Consider the following 17,500-nt stretch of genomic DNA (forward strand, 5'->3'; position numbering starts at 1 on the left):
AAGAGAATAAGAGTGAAAAGAGATCCTTTTATACCTTTGACAAACAAAAATGCTTGCTGGGCTGCCAGCTCAAACTTGTGGGTTTAAATATGGAGAAAATAGACCAAATCCTAGTCTGGCTTCTGCAGGAAAGGCAGGGAAACCCGGACTACCCAGGGCACTTTCCCACTCACTAATGCCTGTTGTTAAGGCTGACCCCTGTCCACATGCCAATTCTCCCTGCATGGAGGGCATGTGCTGTCATGCTCACCAGGGAAATGGATTTATCTGTGAGCTTTGCTCATGGATTGGGACCCAACACACAGCTCTCTGGGGTCAGTGGGGTCCCCTGGCTGCTCAGTGCCTGGAGCAGCACCCTGCACACCCCTCCTGCCTGCACACATCCCTCTGCCACACGGGTACCAGCCCTGCAGGGGAAGGATTCATCCCACTCTCATCACTCACAGTGCACCCGGGCTTTGTGCTCACCTGGTGCTCCAGCTGCACCTGTATTGAATCATTGCCTTTAAAATAATCAAACTCATTACTAGATTACGTGTTACAAGGTCTGGGTGCATAAACCCTTAGCACAGAAAATTCTCTTATTTTGCTAACTGCTTAACCATAAAACTGCAACAGAAAGAAATTGTTCCCGTGACTCATATTTTTCATCATTTGGTCATTAAATAGTGATGGATATAAACCTATAAAGTACCTAAACTGAACCTTTTAACAATCCATGAGCAATACTATCATTTCTTTAATAGAACTCGCTGACCGTGCCTTTCTAAGATGCCATTTGTCATTTTCAGCGTGCAATAATCAATAACTTGGCTTTGAAATAAATAATATAACAGTCACAATATATTATCTTTCAGGCTGGCCCTATACTAACCATAAAACAAGACCTGGAAAGATGAAAACTTTAGGTAAATGCCAAAAATGAAACAACAACAGCAACAACAATGACAACAATGAAGAACAACGACAAGAATAGGAGCTAAATGAACAAGAAGCTTTATATAATTTTGCTTCCAAATTAATTTATACTTCCCTTCTGTTTAGGAAACAAGGTGTTCTTCCAAAACAAAACAAGAATCGGGGATCATCTGACTTCAAGCTGGTGACAACTGCCGTCCCCTGGATTCCCTCGTCACGGGGCTGGTACAACATCTCTCAGGCACCAGGTCAGCAAGGCACATAAGCTCCAACATCAGTCTGTTGTTATTCACCGCAGCAATTAAGCACATGCTAAGTTTTAAACATATGATTGTTACATTAAAATCAATAGGGCCCAAGAGCGCGCCTAAATTAAACGTGTTTCTAAACCCAGCTGGAGTTTAGAAAAGCAGCTCCGTGACTAGAGGCCTGAATCCCACTGAAGTTTTGGGGAGCGTGGTGGCTGGGCTGTGGGCGTGCAGGCTGTGCCACCTGAACTGTGACCTGGGCAAATCCAGCACCGTGCAGCCTGCCTGTGCAGCCTGACAGGGTCCTTTTCATGGACATCTGGGCCCGAGTCTGTTGCACAGTGTAGATATGTCTGTAGACACCAACATAAAAACTGTCTGCTTCCTCTATCCCCTTATAAATTCATTCATACAAACAGAAAGGACATGCTGGAGTCAGGGCACAAGTAGGATGCAAAAGCAAGCTTAACTCTGCTCTTCTTCTTTTGGCTGGGCCTTGCTCAAATCTCAGAACTGCCCATGTATTTATTTTCCTTGGTTGAATTTGGGCTGTGGCCCAGCAAGCCTACCCAACCCCCTGGCCAGCTGCTTTCTTGCTTCTACCCAAAAGTGAGGCAGGGGTAGGAGGGGAAGAAGTGAGGCCTTTTCCAGGTTCAGGGGAACTGTGCTGAGAGCAGAGGATCCCAGAAGAGATCTGTTTCTCTAGCTAGCTGCTCTTAGGAATGAAAACTCAGAAAAGAATTTTCTTTAGAGTGAAATCTGCAGGTCCAAACAGGGCTTTCATTTACCTGGAATCCTCCAGCGTGGTTGCTGCTCCATGTCCCTTGCCCACATCCTTCACTCATAGGGGGAGTGCCATCCCCTTATCATTATTGTGAGAAAACTTTGTGGCTATCATGACACTGTCCCACCAGCGGTGTATCACACAGTGACACACTACTGCATCCACTGCAGCAGTGCATGGTGAAAAAGCTCTGTGATTGAGCCTGCTTTTTTAGAGGGTAAATCGGGAGCAACTTCACTGGAGGAGGTGGAGTCACTCTGGAAGAAAACGGGGACAGGTATATGTCTAACCCAAGGTATCGATTTGGTACTTCCTATTCAAACCTCATTGTGACTATTGCTTTTGGCTTTAATGCAAAGTTTTTATTTAACATAAATATCTATAGTTGGTGTGTTGGAAATCTGTGATGGTGTATACAGATAATGTTCATATCACTGAATTTAAATGTCTGTGCTTAGGGACTGTTTAGGGAGGATGTTTAGGGAGGGTTTAGCTGCCCTTTCTATCTGAGACCTCTTTTAGGAAGCTCTCCCAGGCCACAGCATTGCCCACAGCAGGGCCATGCCACAGCAGGGTGGCAGCGGGACTGCCACCAGCAGCTGCCCTGGCACCTACTGTCCGTGCTCCTAGGCTAACAGCACACCTCTGCGAGCTACCACCTCCACACGAGCCTCCCAGCAATCAGCCCTGGCCATAAACACTCTCATTCCTTGGGTGCTTCTTAATTACTGAGTTACAGACAACAGAAGTTCCCATCCCCAGGTCTGAGCAGCCCTTGTCACTCATGTGGTTTGGAATAATGATAACAATTAAAACCAAACAAGCTCCACATTAAACTGCTTACATCCTCTGCTGCAGTTATAATCGATACGGCCCCAGCACACGCCACTCAGATAAGCCACTTCATCTTTACCACCTTTTGGAAATCACTTAATCACCCTTTCCTTCCCTGCCCCATCTAGACTTGCCAGGTCTTCAGGGCAGAAATGGCTGGAGCAGCAGTGGTTTAGTGCTTCAGACAATGAAGTCCCAGCCTTGGCTCGACTCCCCAGGAGCTCTTGTAAACACAAATAATTAATTTTATATAGTCTGTTTAAGATCAGGAAAGCGGGAGTTTGAAGGAAGTGATTTAATTTGATTTGCTCTCTTACTTTTAAACAGAATTGAAGACTACAATTAGGGTGACAACCTGTGAGAGGACAGGCAAGAAGGAAACTTTAAGACCACTGAAGAAAGATAGCTGGAGTCTGTAGAGCATTCATTATAAGTAATGCCCGCACGTGAATCTAAAAATAGTGTCTCTGATGCTGTGTGTATATGACTGATATTAAAAATGACTGATTTAAAAGAAAGCGCTTCACCTCTGTTGCCAACCAGGAAGGCAGGTCTCCAGTATTCTCAGACTTAAATGCTGCCAGTATTTCACGTTAGGATAGTCATAAAGTTAAAGGTTAATAGGCTGTACAAATGACAGAGTTTAAAGGGAAAAATGAAGATGGGAAGATTTCTAGCACTTAGGGAACATTTTAAAAATGAAGCTCCTCGGTCTAATGTAATTTTTCCTATATTCTTTCTCACGCTGTTGATCATTATTGAAAATATTTCTATTTGCATAAGTGATTTCTCCTTCACTGCCCACCTCCGTTTGCTTTTTGGATGATCATTACTTCCCACAGTACATGATGAGTCATAATCCTGCTGCCTGCCATAACAGTCTGCTGCCATGGGAAGGTAATGGGGCTAAATTAAAGCCGGAGCCTCAGCGGGAGGATGGGCAAGGAAACCCGGAGAACGAGGAAGGCTTTTATTTAATTGTGAGCCATTAGAACTGGCAGGTCGAGGAGAAATGCAAACACGTGCGTGGCTGGAAATGGAATTGGGTTGTGTTGTTTCACATTAGCTCAACAGATGTTGTGAGCAGCAGAAAACATATTGCTGTGTCAGCTTTGCTGCCATGAATGGCAGTTGTTATTTTTTTTTTTCCCTGTGACAATGGAGCTAGAAATCAGAATCTAATGGCATGAGTAATGTGACTAAGATAAATACTTTTACAAGAGGACTGCCAATGATCATGTTTGCTTTTGCACCGATGTAGAGAAATTCTCCCCTGTTGCCTGTGTAGGCCTTGCAGGAAAAAAGGACGTCCTTCAAGTGTTATTTCTTCTGGCACTTGAGACTGAAATCACCATGATTCTTCAACTTGTGCTGTTTCTTGGGTGGCCCAAATGCTCTTTCTCAATCGGATCGGTGCCTGGAATCATCCCAGGAAATTTAGGGTGGAAGGTGCTCCTGGAGGCCTTCCAGTCCAGCCCCTGAGATCAAGGTGGTCCTTTTAATCTTCTCCCAAGTGCAAATACTACACGCATTGTAACACTAAACTGCGACACGCAGTTGAAAATGAGTGAAGCACCTCCAAGACAACATTTATTCTTACTGCTTTCTTCACATATGCAGGTGACCAACCCAGCTAGCACTGAAGGCCGGGTGTGCAGAGGCTCCCCTTGGGCCTGCCGTCTGGGAGGTGAATAAGAAGACCCCAGCAGTGCCCATGGCCATGGCTTTTCTTCCTTTGCCTTCTTCAGCTAGCTTCTATTTTTCTGCAACATGTTCTTAAAAACCTTCTGCTGAAGAAGTCAGGTATTCCTAGTTTACTGTAGTCCAAATAACAAAAAAATGTGGAATAAATATGGCTGCTGAGCAAAAACCTCCTCCACTCTGGAGCTAAAATGAAATAGAGAAAAACCTATGCCTTGGTACTTCCTCTAGTACTGAATTTTGTGCCTGCACCACAGGACCAGACCTTTGTATCTGAACAGAAGCATCCTGAAAATGTAGGAAATGTTCCCTACAGAGCTGCTGGAAAGACCAGGATGTCAGGCTCCACGTTCCCTGTGCATGGACCAAGGATCAGGGAGCCCTTATGGAAGATGTTTTAATGATTACTGTGGCTCTTGGTGTCCTGCTGCAGTAACTCAAGACTGCAATGGAGCTTTCTCATGCTAGGTAGCATGGTATATTTTAACAAATTTCTGTGAGATTTACAGATTTCTGTGAGGCTGCTGAATATTGGCATCTGATTTTTTTCCTTCCTTCTTGACTTGAGTTTCTATATTCCAGTCCTCACTTTCTGTTACACCGTGTGTCTTCCTAACACCATAGCATTGATTTGACAGAACACAATAGCATTGAAACTCTTGTTTAGAAGATTTTCAAGCATTGTATTTATTTTGCACGTGACATTAGGTAGAACATAATAAAAAATACATTTTAAAAATGAAGATAGAGGTAAATCCACCTCCTTCTTCCTTCCTACAGGGACTAAAATGCAGAGTAGATGAAATTAGAAGTCTGTTAGGAGTAAAATGCTTGCAAACAGATTTCTTAAGACTTACTTTTACCATTGCTTGGATGGAGAAGTTTTGCAAGATCTCCAGTAACTAACTTACAGAGCATTTTCCTAGTCTGAAACCATTAGTCATGCACTGCCTTTGGGAGAGTTTGGGGCTCCTCTCCACCCTCAGGACCTCTTGCTCTGCAGCTAACTTCTTGGATCCGAATAAGAATGCTGCAAGAAAAAGATATTTTTTGTGCTGGCCCTTAACCTCTGAGGGAGCTCTCACACCCATGGGTTGGCTGGTAGAGTCCTTTACCCCTCTGCATCAGCAGCTAATCACGTAAGTAGGGTTGTGATGCCAGGGGAATTGCAGCTGTGAAGAAGGGCTCACCTAAATCCTTTCTTTTTGGCCCTTTACATCTGATTCTTCACTCATTTTTACAGGGAGGTGGAATGGTTATAACATTCCAAAATAAAAGACAGTTTTCTTCTGAAAAAGAGGCCATGCCTAGAAGTTGAGCGTGGAAAATGCTGCCTATAGCCTTTTATTAGCTTCATTCACTCTAATATATCTGCCTTGCATGGCAAGAAAAGTATAAACAAATGGCAGGGTATTGGTTTTTCAATAACAAGGCTTAAACCAAGGATATAAAAAACATCTCTTATCTGACAGTCTTTATGAAACAATTAATATTGTCAATGTCTTTTCCATCTCCTCCAAGTTGCGCATACTGCATAAACCTTGATATATCTCCGAGAAGCACAAAAAAAAAAAAAAATGCCAGCTGGAGAACAAACAGGGCAATGCGCCAGCACTGTTGGAAAGGGAAACGATTGCCATGTCTTCTTATAAAATGCTTTGATATTAAAATAAACCAAGATGTAATTCTCTCAAATTTGCCTGTGAGGGCTCGGGGCGCTGTTGCCAAAGGCTCTCAGTTTCGTCTTGTAGCCTCAGGATCTAGACACAGTTCATTATTTTCATCCTCGCAGGCTCTCATAGGAGCAGTGAGTGTCTCCACCTCTCACCCTTATGGACACGCAGGATCCTGACCCTGCATCCCACATCCCGCAGCCCTGGTGCTGCCCGCTGCTGCTGCTGGCCATGGTGCTGCAGCAGGGCACGTGGGGCAGGGAGGCTTGCCAGGCTTTGGGACAATTTCATCATTGTGGTTGTAATGAGCAGCAGGAGCATCCCAGCAGTCATCCTCTGTGAACTGGGGTTGGAGCCTGCCTGGAATGAAGCAGAAACCTTTTGGTAAGAATGCCAAGCGTGCGTAGCCCAAGGTTCCTGGGTGAAGGTTCTGGTGGCAGCGTGGCATCACTGCCTCAGCCTGCCTCCTCACCCTGTCTGTCACCTGCACGTGCAGAGCTGCTTATCAACGATGCCCTGCACCGTACGGCCGTGAAGCATTCCAATCAATACGTTATCATTTCAGAGCTTAGTATGAAGGTGAAGGGCATTATCAAGGGCGTCTGGAAACTGATCAGTGGTCTGCAATCTGATCGGCTTCAGTGCTTTACAGGCATGGTCTCTACAATGGAATAGAGAGGTGGTCTTATCCCCTTATCCATAAAAACCCTTGCTGCCAATAAACCAAAAATAAATGTATAAAAAACCAACCATCTGACCAAAAAAAAAAAAACAACCCAGAGAAGTATCAGCTGTACATTTGCCCTCGAAGCTTTTAGCATATCCTCTGTTCCTCATCGCAGTGCAGCTCTCAGGCATGGTAACAGGTAATGAACTCTCCGTGGCAGCACCGTGTGTACTGTTTACAGTTTTCCTCACTGAAATATTTGAGGCACGGGTGATCTAGAGGAAAATGGAAATGTACTGAAAGTAATTTTTTGTGACAGCATTACACGAGTAACTTAGGTCTCATACTCTGTCGATAACAACACACGGTAAGAATACTTATCAGATGATGAGGAGGAATGGTGTTTGCTTAATATATTGGGAATTTTATTTTGACAGTTCTATTGCTCTGCAGATACCCAGCAGTGCTTGCAGGTATTACATTTCATGCATATGCCACGTCAAAATTGTTCCACTTTCTGTCATTTGTAATACATATTATTATTTGTCTTATCTGCCACGTTGAACCAAATGTTCAAAGATGCTGTCAGGGGCAATCATACAGTCCCCTTTGGTGTAACTGCAGCAGTGATGGCTATGCTATTGGTGAAGCTGAGCAAACACCCGTGCATCAAAGGTTGTGCCCTGCAGTGGATTTAATCCTTCTGCTGTCCACCAACCATCTTCAGACCCCCCCCAGCACTGCCCTGCACACCTCGGAGCAGTTGGATAATCACAGATCCACTGCCAAGGGCCCACCTGGGCAGGGAAACAGCACGACACAGCTTGTGTTCAGGGGTCCCTGAGAGGATCTAGTTTTCTGTGACTAGTAGCCACAGGGCACCAAGGAAAAGTTAGGTGCATTTTGTTTGGCTCTACATCTAATCTTTCTGGTCCTGGGGTTTTCCTGACACACAGCACTGCTTTAATCAAGTTTATTACCAATGAATTTCTGATATTTATTATATCAGAATATAGATATATCTAAATCTATCTGATATCAATGAATATCTGATATGTTTAACTAAAATATATTTATATATATATATACATACGTGGTTTTTGACTTTCTAATAGGTTTTTAATTTTTCAACCATGTAAAACAAACAAACAAACAAAAACAATGCACGCTACATAAATGTAGAGCTCTTCCCCAAAGAAGGAATGGTTTGGAATTTAATTTTGGAGGAAAGAACTCTTGCCCCAGAGCAGTCATTTCTTGGCCTCTGAGGCTCACATCTTTATAAAGTGAGTTTGGGCATTTATAATAATATACAGAGAGTGGAAATAAGAAACTTCGTTATCTAGGGTTACATTTTTCCTGGAATGTACAGAAATGTTATGTCAAAAGAAACACAGAAATTTATTTTATTTTATTATTTTATTTTATTTTATTTTATTTTATTTTATTTTATTTTATTTTATTTTATTTTATTTTATTTTATTTTATTTTATTTGCAGAATGGGTAGAACAGTCTGCATGCCATGGAAGGGATGTGAGCACCTGAGCTGTGTGCATACCTGAACAGATGTCCCCAGCCAAAAGAGGCAGAAGTCTGTGGTGTGCACATCACCTGTGCTTCTCGGGATTCCTGAGACACTGAGCATGCCTGAGGAGTAACCTTCCCTGAGGACCAGCAGGCAAGACAGACTCATTAATAAGTGCAAAGCACGCTGAGGTCTTGTCATAGAAGCTCTTGCCAAAGCGTAATATGGCCCCATCATTCATGTATTTTGCAAAATCATGAGCTATTTTGGGGATGTGCTGACTCAGGGCAAGCTGGTTCAGATTGCCATGCCATTTATAACAAAAGTGCTTAGGGAAACTAGGGTGACCTCAAGATCTTTTAATAAAGTGCAAAATGCAGCTCATGTTCAGTATGTGTGTTCAGCATACCTCTTGTACAATTGCCAAGGATCTCAGATATGAATGCGAGACTCTTCATAAGTAGCTGATTTTTGAGTCAATGGGCTGTAACACTTTTGAAATCAATGATTATTTAAGAACTCCTAAAACTGCACATTGTTCAGCTGCTGTGCACACAAACATTGGATCTATTCTGTTCTCAGTTGGCTCTCTGCAAATGGGTAATTTGGATCTGAGGGCTGAAGGCTGAGTGTGGATTATAACAACTCTTTTTTTTCCTAGTCAGGCCAGTGAAACAGTCACCATACAGCTTTGCACTTCTTTTTTAATTCAGTAGGGGCTAAAAATTCTCTGCATTTTTCAGCTTTGGTTTCAGGATTCTCATCATTTTCAAAAATATGTGATTTTCACATTCAAAAATATATAATCTCACAAAGAGATCTGCTTGTTTGGGATTTCACCAGTGCAGATGTTTATTCTGATTTTTGATTTATTTTTTTTCTTACATTCTAGATGATAGCTCAGTGTTTATGACTTAGTATATAAGCACCAGTCTTCAGATGTAGAACCACAAGATGCCAAGTTGCCATCTATCCATTGGTCTTTGGATGTTTTGGTCTTTTCATATTTTGAAACAGGTAAAACGAGTAACAATAAAGCTTAATTCGGATGAGGAAGGAACAGCTTATGTTCTGCCTTGAAACCCCCCATGATACTTTCCAGAAGAAATTTCCTACAGCGTGTTTAGCTGACCTCTGTTCTGTGAGTGTGCTTGTGAAAGTGATAAACTGTGCACACCTGGCTAATATCAACACAAACATGATCATACTTCCTAGAAACTGGACTGGTGGGCAGGTCGCAATGACAAAAGCAAAGGATATGTTCTACGGGTTTCTGACGACTTTAGAGCATTGTATCACCTCATACAGAGCATGTGTGTAGTGCTGTATGAGATAAAGACCGTACTGTCCCCATGGATTTATTCCAAAGTACACGGCAGTTTGCAACAGAACTTGTTTCACTAAAACATCATAACCTCAAAAACTTTCCTCTTTTCTCTAAAAATGATATCTTTTTGAGTCAGACACAAGACTGTGATGGGCCTCAGAAACACAACTCTCATAAATTAAACAACTCGCTCTCCTGCTGTGCAACCAGGTTCAGAATGGAAACTCTAATATTTGTCAGGAAAGACTCTCAGCCTGCCAGGAAGCTGCCAGAAAACAGAGACTTGCAAACCCTTGCATTTAAAGGAACAAAAAAATGCCATTGTAAGGCACAATAAAGGCACAACTTTACATGTTCCAAACCACCTCCTAACCTATGTGCATCAGACACAACCTTGTGCTACTCAAGCAAGCAAAACCTCAGGTAGGTTACCAAGCATAACTTGCTGGTAGTTTTTCTAGTCTTGAATAAAACATCCTTATCAAACACATCCTGCAACAGACTTTACTGCTGATGAGAAAGTAGCATCCCTTTTCTGGGTAACCTCTGTTTATTTCTAATCTTGCATTCAGAAGGAGCAATTGAAGGAGTAGCAGAGAAATGCAGAAATGTTTCTGAATAACTCTGGTTTTACAGAGGGCCTGATTGTATGTAACAATTTGCGATAGGAAAGGGAGACCCATTGAAGGTGGCTCAAAGTCTACTGTAGTTAATCTCTGGCATTCACAAAAATTGTTTTTAGCTGCTTGGGCAGCATAACAGCAGCTCTAAAATCTGATGGTGGAAGAATTCATTTCAATTTCCTGAGTATGTAACATTCGTGTGTGAAGCAAACTAGCAACCGTGTTCTCATCTCTTCTTCCTTCTCCCCATGAACATCCAAACCCTGATGCAACGAGGCACTTCAGCCCTTCCCCGTGGAAGAAATTGCTTAAAGTTAGCTATGAAATTAAGTACTGCTCTGACAGATTATTGTTTCCCTACACTTGTAAGGCCAAATGCTGCAACCATCTACAGGAGAGCATAGGAATGGTCTAGGGAGAGGCTGAGGGCTGAGCAGGAAAGGTCCTGCTGCTGTCAGAGAGCTTCTGCTGGAGCACGGGCAGATGCAAACCTCACTAACCACGCAGTAGAGATGCAAGCTTCAGCCTAGCGAGAGTGTGCCTCTTTAGAAAAATAATGAAAAAGAAGAGGCAGTACTGAGACAGGATAAATAAGGAGATAAATCACTTTGCAATACAATGCGAGCCAAACCTGAAAATAAACAATTACTTTAAATCATATCAAGCACCTATCACAAACATCACATTTATACAATTGATCCATGTGTAAATTAGCCAATTAATTCTGGATTGGAACACTAATGAAATAATAATTATCTGTTTACAATGGAATGGTATGAGTGTGGATCTGGGAGCAGAAATAGAAGAAAGACTGAAGCAAATTCCACCTGGGTCCTCCACTGCTGAGCATGGGGATGGGTCAGTCAACATCAGATGTCCAGATATTGCAGGGGGACAAAAATAAAACACACTAATATGTATGATTTATTATTATTATTATTATTATTATTATTATTATTATTATTATTATTATTATTATTATTATTATTATTATTATTATTATTATTATTATTATTATTATTATTATTATTATTGTGTATGTGTGATACAGAATAAAGAATTGCAAAGTGGCTTGTTTTTTCTTTTCTGCTTAGCTTTTTCCACTATGGGTGGTTGTTTACCCTGAGGGACTAGAGGCATTAGGACCTGATAGTCACCAAAGAAGTTAAAGAGGAAAGTAAAAGGGTGGGAATTTCAATACAGAATGGTTTGAGTGACTCAGATCTGCAGCAAGAACTTTGCTGAGATGGGGGAATGCACTGAGGTCTTCTATAAAAAACTATGCACCTTGGTTTTTCAGGTAAGAGCTGCAAACAGACAGAACAGAGCTTTAACCCAGCTCCTCGTGTGGTAAGCAAGAGCCCTGGGCTGTTTTCTGTCTAAGAACCACTTTCTGTCTCTCATTTTTCCTATGCATTGCAGCCCAGAGTTGAGGAGTATTTCCACTGAAATGGACTTTCCTTGAAAATTTCGTGATAATTTTTACTTTGCCCAATTTCTTTAAGAGCAGTGGATGTTTAGAGGAAGAGTTTTTCTATAAACTTTTATGAATAGCTGAGACCCTGTCCCCAAAGTATGCATGGCTAATTTTTCATTTCTGCACTCCCAGTTTACCTAAACTAATCCTTACAATGACACTAACGGTTTAGAAATGGTCACATAAGAAACAGTGTTCTGAAAAGTCACGTACACTGAATATATGTGGTAAATATCATGCCTGCTGCAGCCAAAAATATTACTTGATTGGGTCAGTGGAAGCTTCCCCAGGATTTATAACCCCAAATGTTCTGGGGGAAGCAGAAATCCTGGAGATAGCTTGCAAGCATTGCCATTGAGAAATCTGATTCAGATAAAAGATGTGTTATTTCTAACTGCCAGGTGGATGCCTTTGAAATGGAATAGCAAGAGAAGGAAGAGAAATCAGTTGTAATGATCAGGGCATTAAAACATTTAAATGTAGAGATTGTTGCCTCCCTAAGCACACTCACACACTCTCAAGTCTATAGCTCTGCATATGCCAGGACAGATGTTTGCAGTGGATGCACACATGTATTTCAAATGTTGAGAAGCACACCAGAATTAAGAGGCTAGGTCCTCCTTTCCTTTCCTTTCCTTTCCTTTCCTTTCCTTTCCTTTCCTTTCCTTTCCTTTCCTTTCCTTTCCTTTCCTTTCCTTTCCTTTCCTTTCCTTTCCTTTCCTTTCCTTTCCTTTCCTTTCCTTTCCTTTCCTTTCCTTTCCTTTCCTTTCCTTTCCTTTCCTTTCCTTTCCTTTCCTTTCCTTTCCTTTCCTTTCCTTTCCTTTCCTATTTCTTTTTTTTTTCCGTTTTCGATTTTCCATTTTCCTTTTATCTTTTCCCTTTTCTTTTCCCCGTTCCTTTTTCCTTTTCCCTTTTATTTTCCCTTTTCCCTTTCCCTTTTCTCTCTTTTTCCATTTTCCATTTTCCATTTTCCATGTTCCATGTTCCATTTTCCTTCCCTTTAGTTTCCTTTCTTTTCCCCCCTCCTTTTTACTTTTCCCTTTCCTTTTCCCCTTCCTTTCCCTTTCCTTTCCTTTCCCTTTTCGTTTCCCTTTCCCTTTCCCTCTCTCACTCCCCTCCCCAGCCCACCTCCCCCCGTTCCTCACCCTCCGCCCGCTTCCCCCCGGCCCGGTCCCGGCAGGGGGCGCCTCCTGCCCGGCGGGGAGGCGGCGGCAGCTCCGTGCCGGGCAGGGAAGGAGAGGACAAGGAAGGGGAAAGGGGTCCCCTAAATCGCTGCTGCTCCGCGGCGGAGCTGGGGAGGGAAAAAACCGTGCCCCGAGGTGCCTGGGGGGGGGAGCCGGGCGTTGCAGCGATACCCAGGGGGGAGCCGAGCTCCGGGCACCCCGGTCTCGGTGCCGGGGGGCTCGGGCATCCCGCACGGCTCAGCCCGGCCCGGTTCGGCCCGGATGGGCCCGGAGCCGCCCCTGGATTTTGGGGTAGGGGGATGAAAAGGGGTGTCCGGGCTGCGGGGCCGCTTTGGTGGCGGGAGCGGGGCGTCCCTCGGCTCCCTTCTCTCCCGTGGTGCTTCAGCGGAGCCGGTGTCCCTTTGTGCTAATAGCCCCGTCCTCATTTGCTGCCTAATTGGCCTATATAAAGCCAATAACGGGCGGGCGCTCGGAGCCTCCAGCCGCAGCAGCAACGTCGCAGGGGGGCCGGGGCCGCGGCGAGCTGCGGGCAGGCAGGGGCTGAGCGGAGCCTTCTCCTCCCGGCTGCCTCCCCGCCTAATCCCATTTGCCATCGTGCGTGCCCAATCGCCGTGTGCTCCCCGCGTTTAACTTGGATGACATTTTGATTTCATCATTAGCATCCGGCGCCAGGTTGACGCAGCAGCGAGCGGCGGCGGCGGCGGCGGCGGCGGCGGCGGCGGCAGCGACGACCCCCGGCTCTCTCCGCCTGCCCGCAGCAGCCCCCCGGTGCCTGGGGCTGCCAGGGTCCCCCCGGCCCCCCGCCCTGCCGCCCCCTCATGCGAGGGGCCCCCGGCCGGCCCCGCCGCCCCGCTCCCCCGCCGCTCCGCCTCGCCTCTCCCCCGCTCCGCCGGGAGCCGCCTCGGGCGGGCAGGAACCGGGCGGGCACCGGAGGATGCCGGAGACCGGGCAGGAGCCGCCCAGCGCCCCGCCGCCCCCCAAGGAGTCGTTCTACATCAAGAACCTGCTCAACGGAGACCCCCCGAAAGCGGCCCCCAAGCAACCGCGCCCGCTGTTCGCCCCGTCGGGCAAAGGGGCGGCGGATGGAGCCGGCTTCGCCCTGTCGCAGGTGGGCGACCTCGCCTTCCCCCGCTTCGACATCCCGGCTCCCCGCTTCGCCCTGAGCGCCCACTGCCTGGAGCGAGCCCAGACCTGGTGGTACCCCTACGCCCTCACCCCGGCCGGAGCCCACCTGCCCCGCACCGAAGGTAGCGCTGCCCGCCTCCCCGACGGGGCGGCCGCGGGGATGGGGACGGGAACGGGGAGCGGGGACCGGGAGGAGGATGGGGACGGGGCTAGGGGACGGGATGGGGACGGGGAGCCCGCGGTTGGGGTCGCGCATCCCGGCCCGGGGTCCCCCCCGCTGCCCCCCGACGGGGCGCCGGGGCCGGGCGGTGAAGGTGTCTCTTTGTGTCCCTCTCTCCCCCCTGCCCGCTGCCCCCCGGTCCAGCCGCCGAGAAATCCCTCCTGAGGGACTCGTCCCCAGCCTCGGGCACCGACAGGGACTCCCCGGAGCCTCTGCTCAAGGCGGATGCGGAGCACAAGGAGCTGGACTCCAAGAGCCCCGACGAGATCGTGCTGGAGGAGAGCGACTCGGAGGAGGCCAAGAAGGAGCCGGGCGCGGAGGACTGGAAGAAACGGGAGGAGAGCCCGGAGAAGAAACCGTGCCGCAAGAAGAAAACCCGCACGGTGTTCAGCCGCAGCCAGGTCTTCCAGCTGGAGTCCACCTTCGACATGAAGCGCTACCTGAGCAGCTCGGAGCGGGCCGGCCTGGCTGCCTCGCTGCACCTCACAGAGACCCAGGTGAAGATCTGGTTCCAGAACCGGCGCAACAAGTGGAAGAGGCAGCTGGCGGCCGAGCTGGAGGCCGCCAACCTGAGCCACGCCGCGGCGCAGCGCATCGTCCGCGTCCCCATCCTCTACCACGAGAACTCGGGCGCCGAGGGCGGCTCGGCCGCCGCCAGCGCCCCCGGCACCCAGCCCCTGCTCACTTTCCCCCACCCCGTCTATTATTCCCACCCCGTGGTCACCTCCGTGCCCCTCCTGAGGCCCGTCTGAGCCCGCTGTGTCCCCCCCACCCCGGCCCCCGGCCCCCCGCGTAAGTAACTGCGGCGACGGCGCGGCCCCGACGGCGAGGGCCCGGTGAGGGGAATGTGGGGGGGGGGGAGACGGAGGGGAAAAAGAACGGAAAAAGCGGCCGGGACCCCGGGGAGAGGTTGGGGGGGGAACGAAAAAGGGAGCTCGGAGAGCCCCCCGGGGCTGTCACGCCGTTTGGGAGCGTGGCCGAAAGCCGCGGTGGGCTCGGCGGCTTTAGGTTTATTTTTGTATCAAAAAAAAAAAAAAAAAGGAAAAAAAAAAAAAAACAACGTGGGGAGAATAAAAAGAGAACGATCCCGCGCCACTCCTCGAGGTTTGCCAAACGCTAAAGGGAAAGGCGAAAATTTCCGTCCCTTTCGGACCTCTCCTCTGCCTCCGAACCGCGCCGGCTCCCGACCCTGGTGCGACTCCGACTCCAGCGACCGCGGCTTTTCCTTGGGGCAGCCCTCGGCACCGATTTGCCTCTTTCTTTCCCCATATTTTGTACCTTTCGCTTTCTGCCATGGGACTTTCTAACTAGCGAGAACTACAGCCTCACAGCCAACGGCTGAACACCCCGGCACCACCGGGTGCCGCTTATTTATTATCGGTTCCGTAGAGATTTTAAATCCTTGCTTTGAATTCTTGTTTTCCTACCAGTTGTCTTTATTTTTTTTTCTTTATTTTATTTTTTTCCTTGTAAAGTTATTTCGGTATCTGGGGGAAGAAAAACAAAATCTGTACTCTTTTGATTTCTTTTGTAATACCGACTCTTCTTATTGTACCTTTGAACTGTGCAATATTGTACGAGGATTCTCAAAGCACTGCTTTTATTTGAATGGTGAGGAAAGGGTTTTTAGCACTGTATAATTGCGTTCGTTCACGTTGTACAAAATACAATTGAAACAAATAAAAATGAAAGAGAAGGAAAGCGAAAAGAGAGGAGCAGGGCGTGGGAATAAGCATCAGCCCGGTTTGTACGAATAAACGAGGGCGATTCGGAGAGCTGGGCGCTTTAAGTGAAGGACAATCAACTTTAGGGTAATTTTAATTTATTTGATATGATGTACAGTTTTCTTCTAAAGTCCATCGAGTCTGTGGATTTTCATAGGCAGAAATCCAGCGAGGAGTGGACACCTCTAGTCCCTCTCTGTCTTAGTGTCTGCTCACCTGTTGTCTGACAATTGTTTGCTGTCTTCCCAAGGGTTTGGGTTGGTCGCTATTCTTTTTTATTTTTATTTAATTATTGTTATTTTTTTTAAGTTTTAGTTTATTTTTTCCCCTTCGGTTGTACTCCCTGCCCTCTTGCTTTCTGTTAGGGACCGCTCCTATTTTTAAAACAGCCTATATTGTTATAAACTGAATGTCGTGGTGGAAAAAAAAAATCAATAAAACCCGTTCCTTATCATTTTTTTTTATTATGATTATGATTATTTCAAGTGTGGCTTCGGAGAAAACAAACAAACACAAAGCGAACGCTGCCTGCAAGCCCTGCTGGCCTCCTGGAGACCCCCACCTCGGGGGGATTTTGGGGTGCGGATGGAGGGGGGGCCCCGCTCCCGGCCCTGCGAGCCGCCAGTCCCGACGTGCCCCGGATCCCGAGGGGGGTTCCCTGGGTCGGAGCGGGGCCGTGCTGGGCCTCCCGGCCTCCATCCCGCGGGGAGAGGCTGCTTTACACCCGGAGGCCACGTCGGGGATGGGTTTGGGGCCGGCCCGTGCGCCCCGTCCAGGAGCATCCCCTTCTTGTCGCCGTCCCGTGGCGGGGCTGGGGGGCGGCGGGGGGGTCCCCAGCGCCCTGCTCCCCACAGCTCTGCCCAGCCAGGGCCGAGGCTCAGCCTCCTGCCCCCGGCACGGTTATTCCCGGATAGGATCGCTCTCCTCTGCCCCGAGATTGGCCCGACTGGACGTGTTTATAGCGCCCAGGGCAGCGGCTCGGGGCGAAGAAATCAAAATAAAAAGCAGCACTGCGAGAAGATAGTCCCGCGTTTTCTTTTCGTTTGGGATAAAAACCCTGGCAATGGGTCGTAAATGGAAAATAAACAGAGGTTCGGAGTCAAAATACGCTGCTCGCTGTGTCGCCTACAAACAGAGCGATGCCTTTGCTGTTTGCACCACTAACTTTGGGACAAGTCGCTTGCAGCTCATTAAAAATATTGTTGCAATAGCAAATACATCTTGCCATTTTTACTGCGCGATAGCACGATGTTACCAAACGGCGAGGAAAGAAAAAGCTCGCTTATTTGTGGTCAGTGCCCAGCAAACGACTCCGGACTGCCCCGGCCCCCCCTCCGTGCCCAGCTCGCTGCGAGCTCCGTCCCCTCCCCTGCGCGGCTCCGCGCAGCGATGCGCTGGGGCAGGCGCTTTATTTTTAAAGGACAAAATAGAAATAAAAAAAGAAAAGAAATAAAAGAATATTAAAGGCC

General features: G+C 47.1%; 1 protein-coding gene and 1 long non-coding RNA gene across 4 annotated transcripts in view; both read left to right on the forward strand.

Moving 5' to 3' along the window:
- The window catches only part of LOC140002757 (uncharacterized), a 26,472-nt gene extending 15,162 nt beyond the window's left edge, over nucleotides 1-11,310 (forward strand). The window contains exons 4-6 of one of the 3 annotated variants that reach the window (XR_011810172.1): nucleotides 1,045-1,166; nucleotides 3,112-6,542; nucleotides 8,325-11,310. This is a non-coding gene — a long non-coding RNA (uncharacterized lncRNA). The remainder of the gene's footprint in view (nucleotides 1-1,044; nucleotides 1,167-3,111; nucleotides 6,543-8,324) is intronic. The other 2 variants (XR_011810174.1, XR_011810173.1) reach the window with 2 other exon arrangements.
- A 1,669-nt stretch (nucleotides 11,311-12,979) lies between these two features.
- HMX3 (H6 family homeobox 3) lies at nucleotides 12,980-15,367 on the forward strand. Its single transcript, XM_027460794.3, has 2 exons — nucleotides 12,980-14,209; nucleotides 14,452-15,367. The coding sequence occupies exons 1-2, from the start codon at nucleotides 13,897-13,899 to the stop codon at nucleotides 15,057-15,059; spliced, it is 921 nt and encodes a 306-aa protein (XP_027316595.1). The 5' UTR covers nucleotides 12,980-13,896; the 3' UTR covers nucleotides 15,060-15,367.
- The last annotated feature ends 2,133 nt before the right edge of the window (nucleotides 15,368-17,500 follow it).

Source organism: Anas platyrhynchos, chromosome 6 (genome assembly GCF_047663525.1).
Source record: "Anas platyrhynchos isolate ZD024472 breed Pekin duck chromosome 6, IASCAAS_PekinDuck_T2T, whole genome shotgun sequence".
NCBI classification, from domain to species: domain Eukaryota; kingdom Metazoa; phylum Chordata; class Aves; order Anseriformes; family Anatidae; genus Anas; species Anas platyrhynchos.

Bases quoted from the DNA above. Each gene is read 5' to 3' on its own strand.
- HMX3 (XM_027460794.3), top strand. From the start codon at position 13,897: ATGCCGGAGACCGGGCAGGAGCCGCCCAGCGCCCCGCCGCCCCCCAAG. The intron at 14,210-14,451 runs GTAGCGCTGCCC...CCCCCGGTCCAG, and splicing joins CCACCTGCCCCGCACCGAAG to CCGCCGAGAAATCCCTCCTG.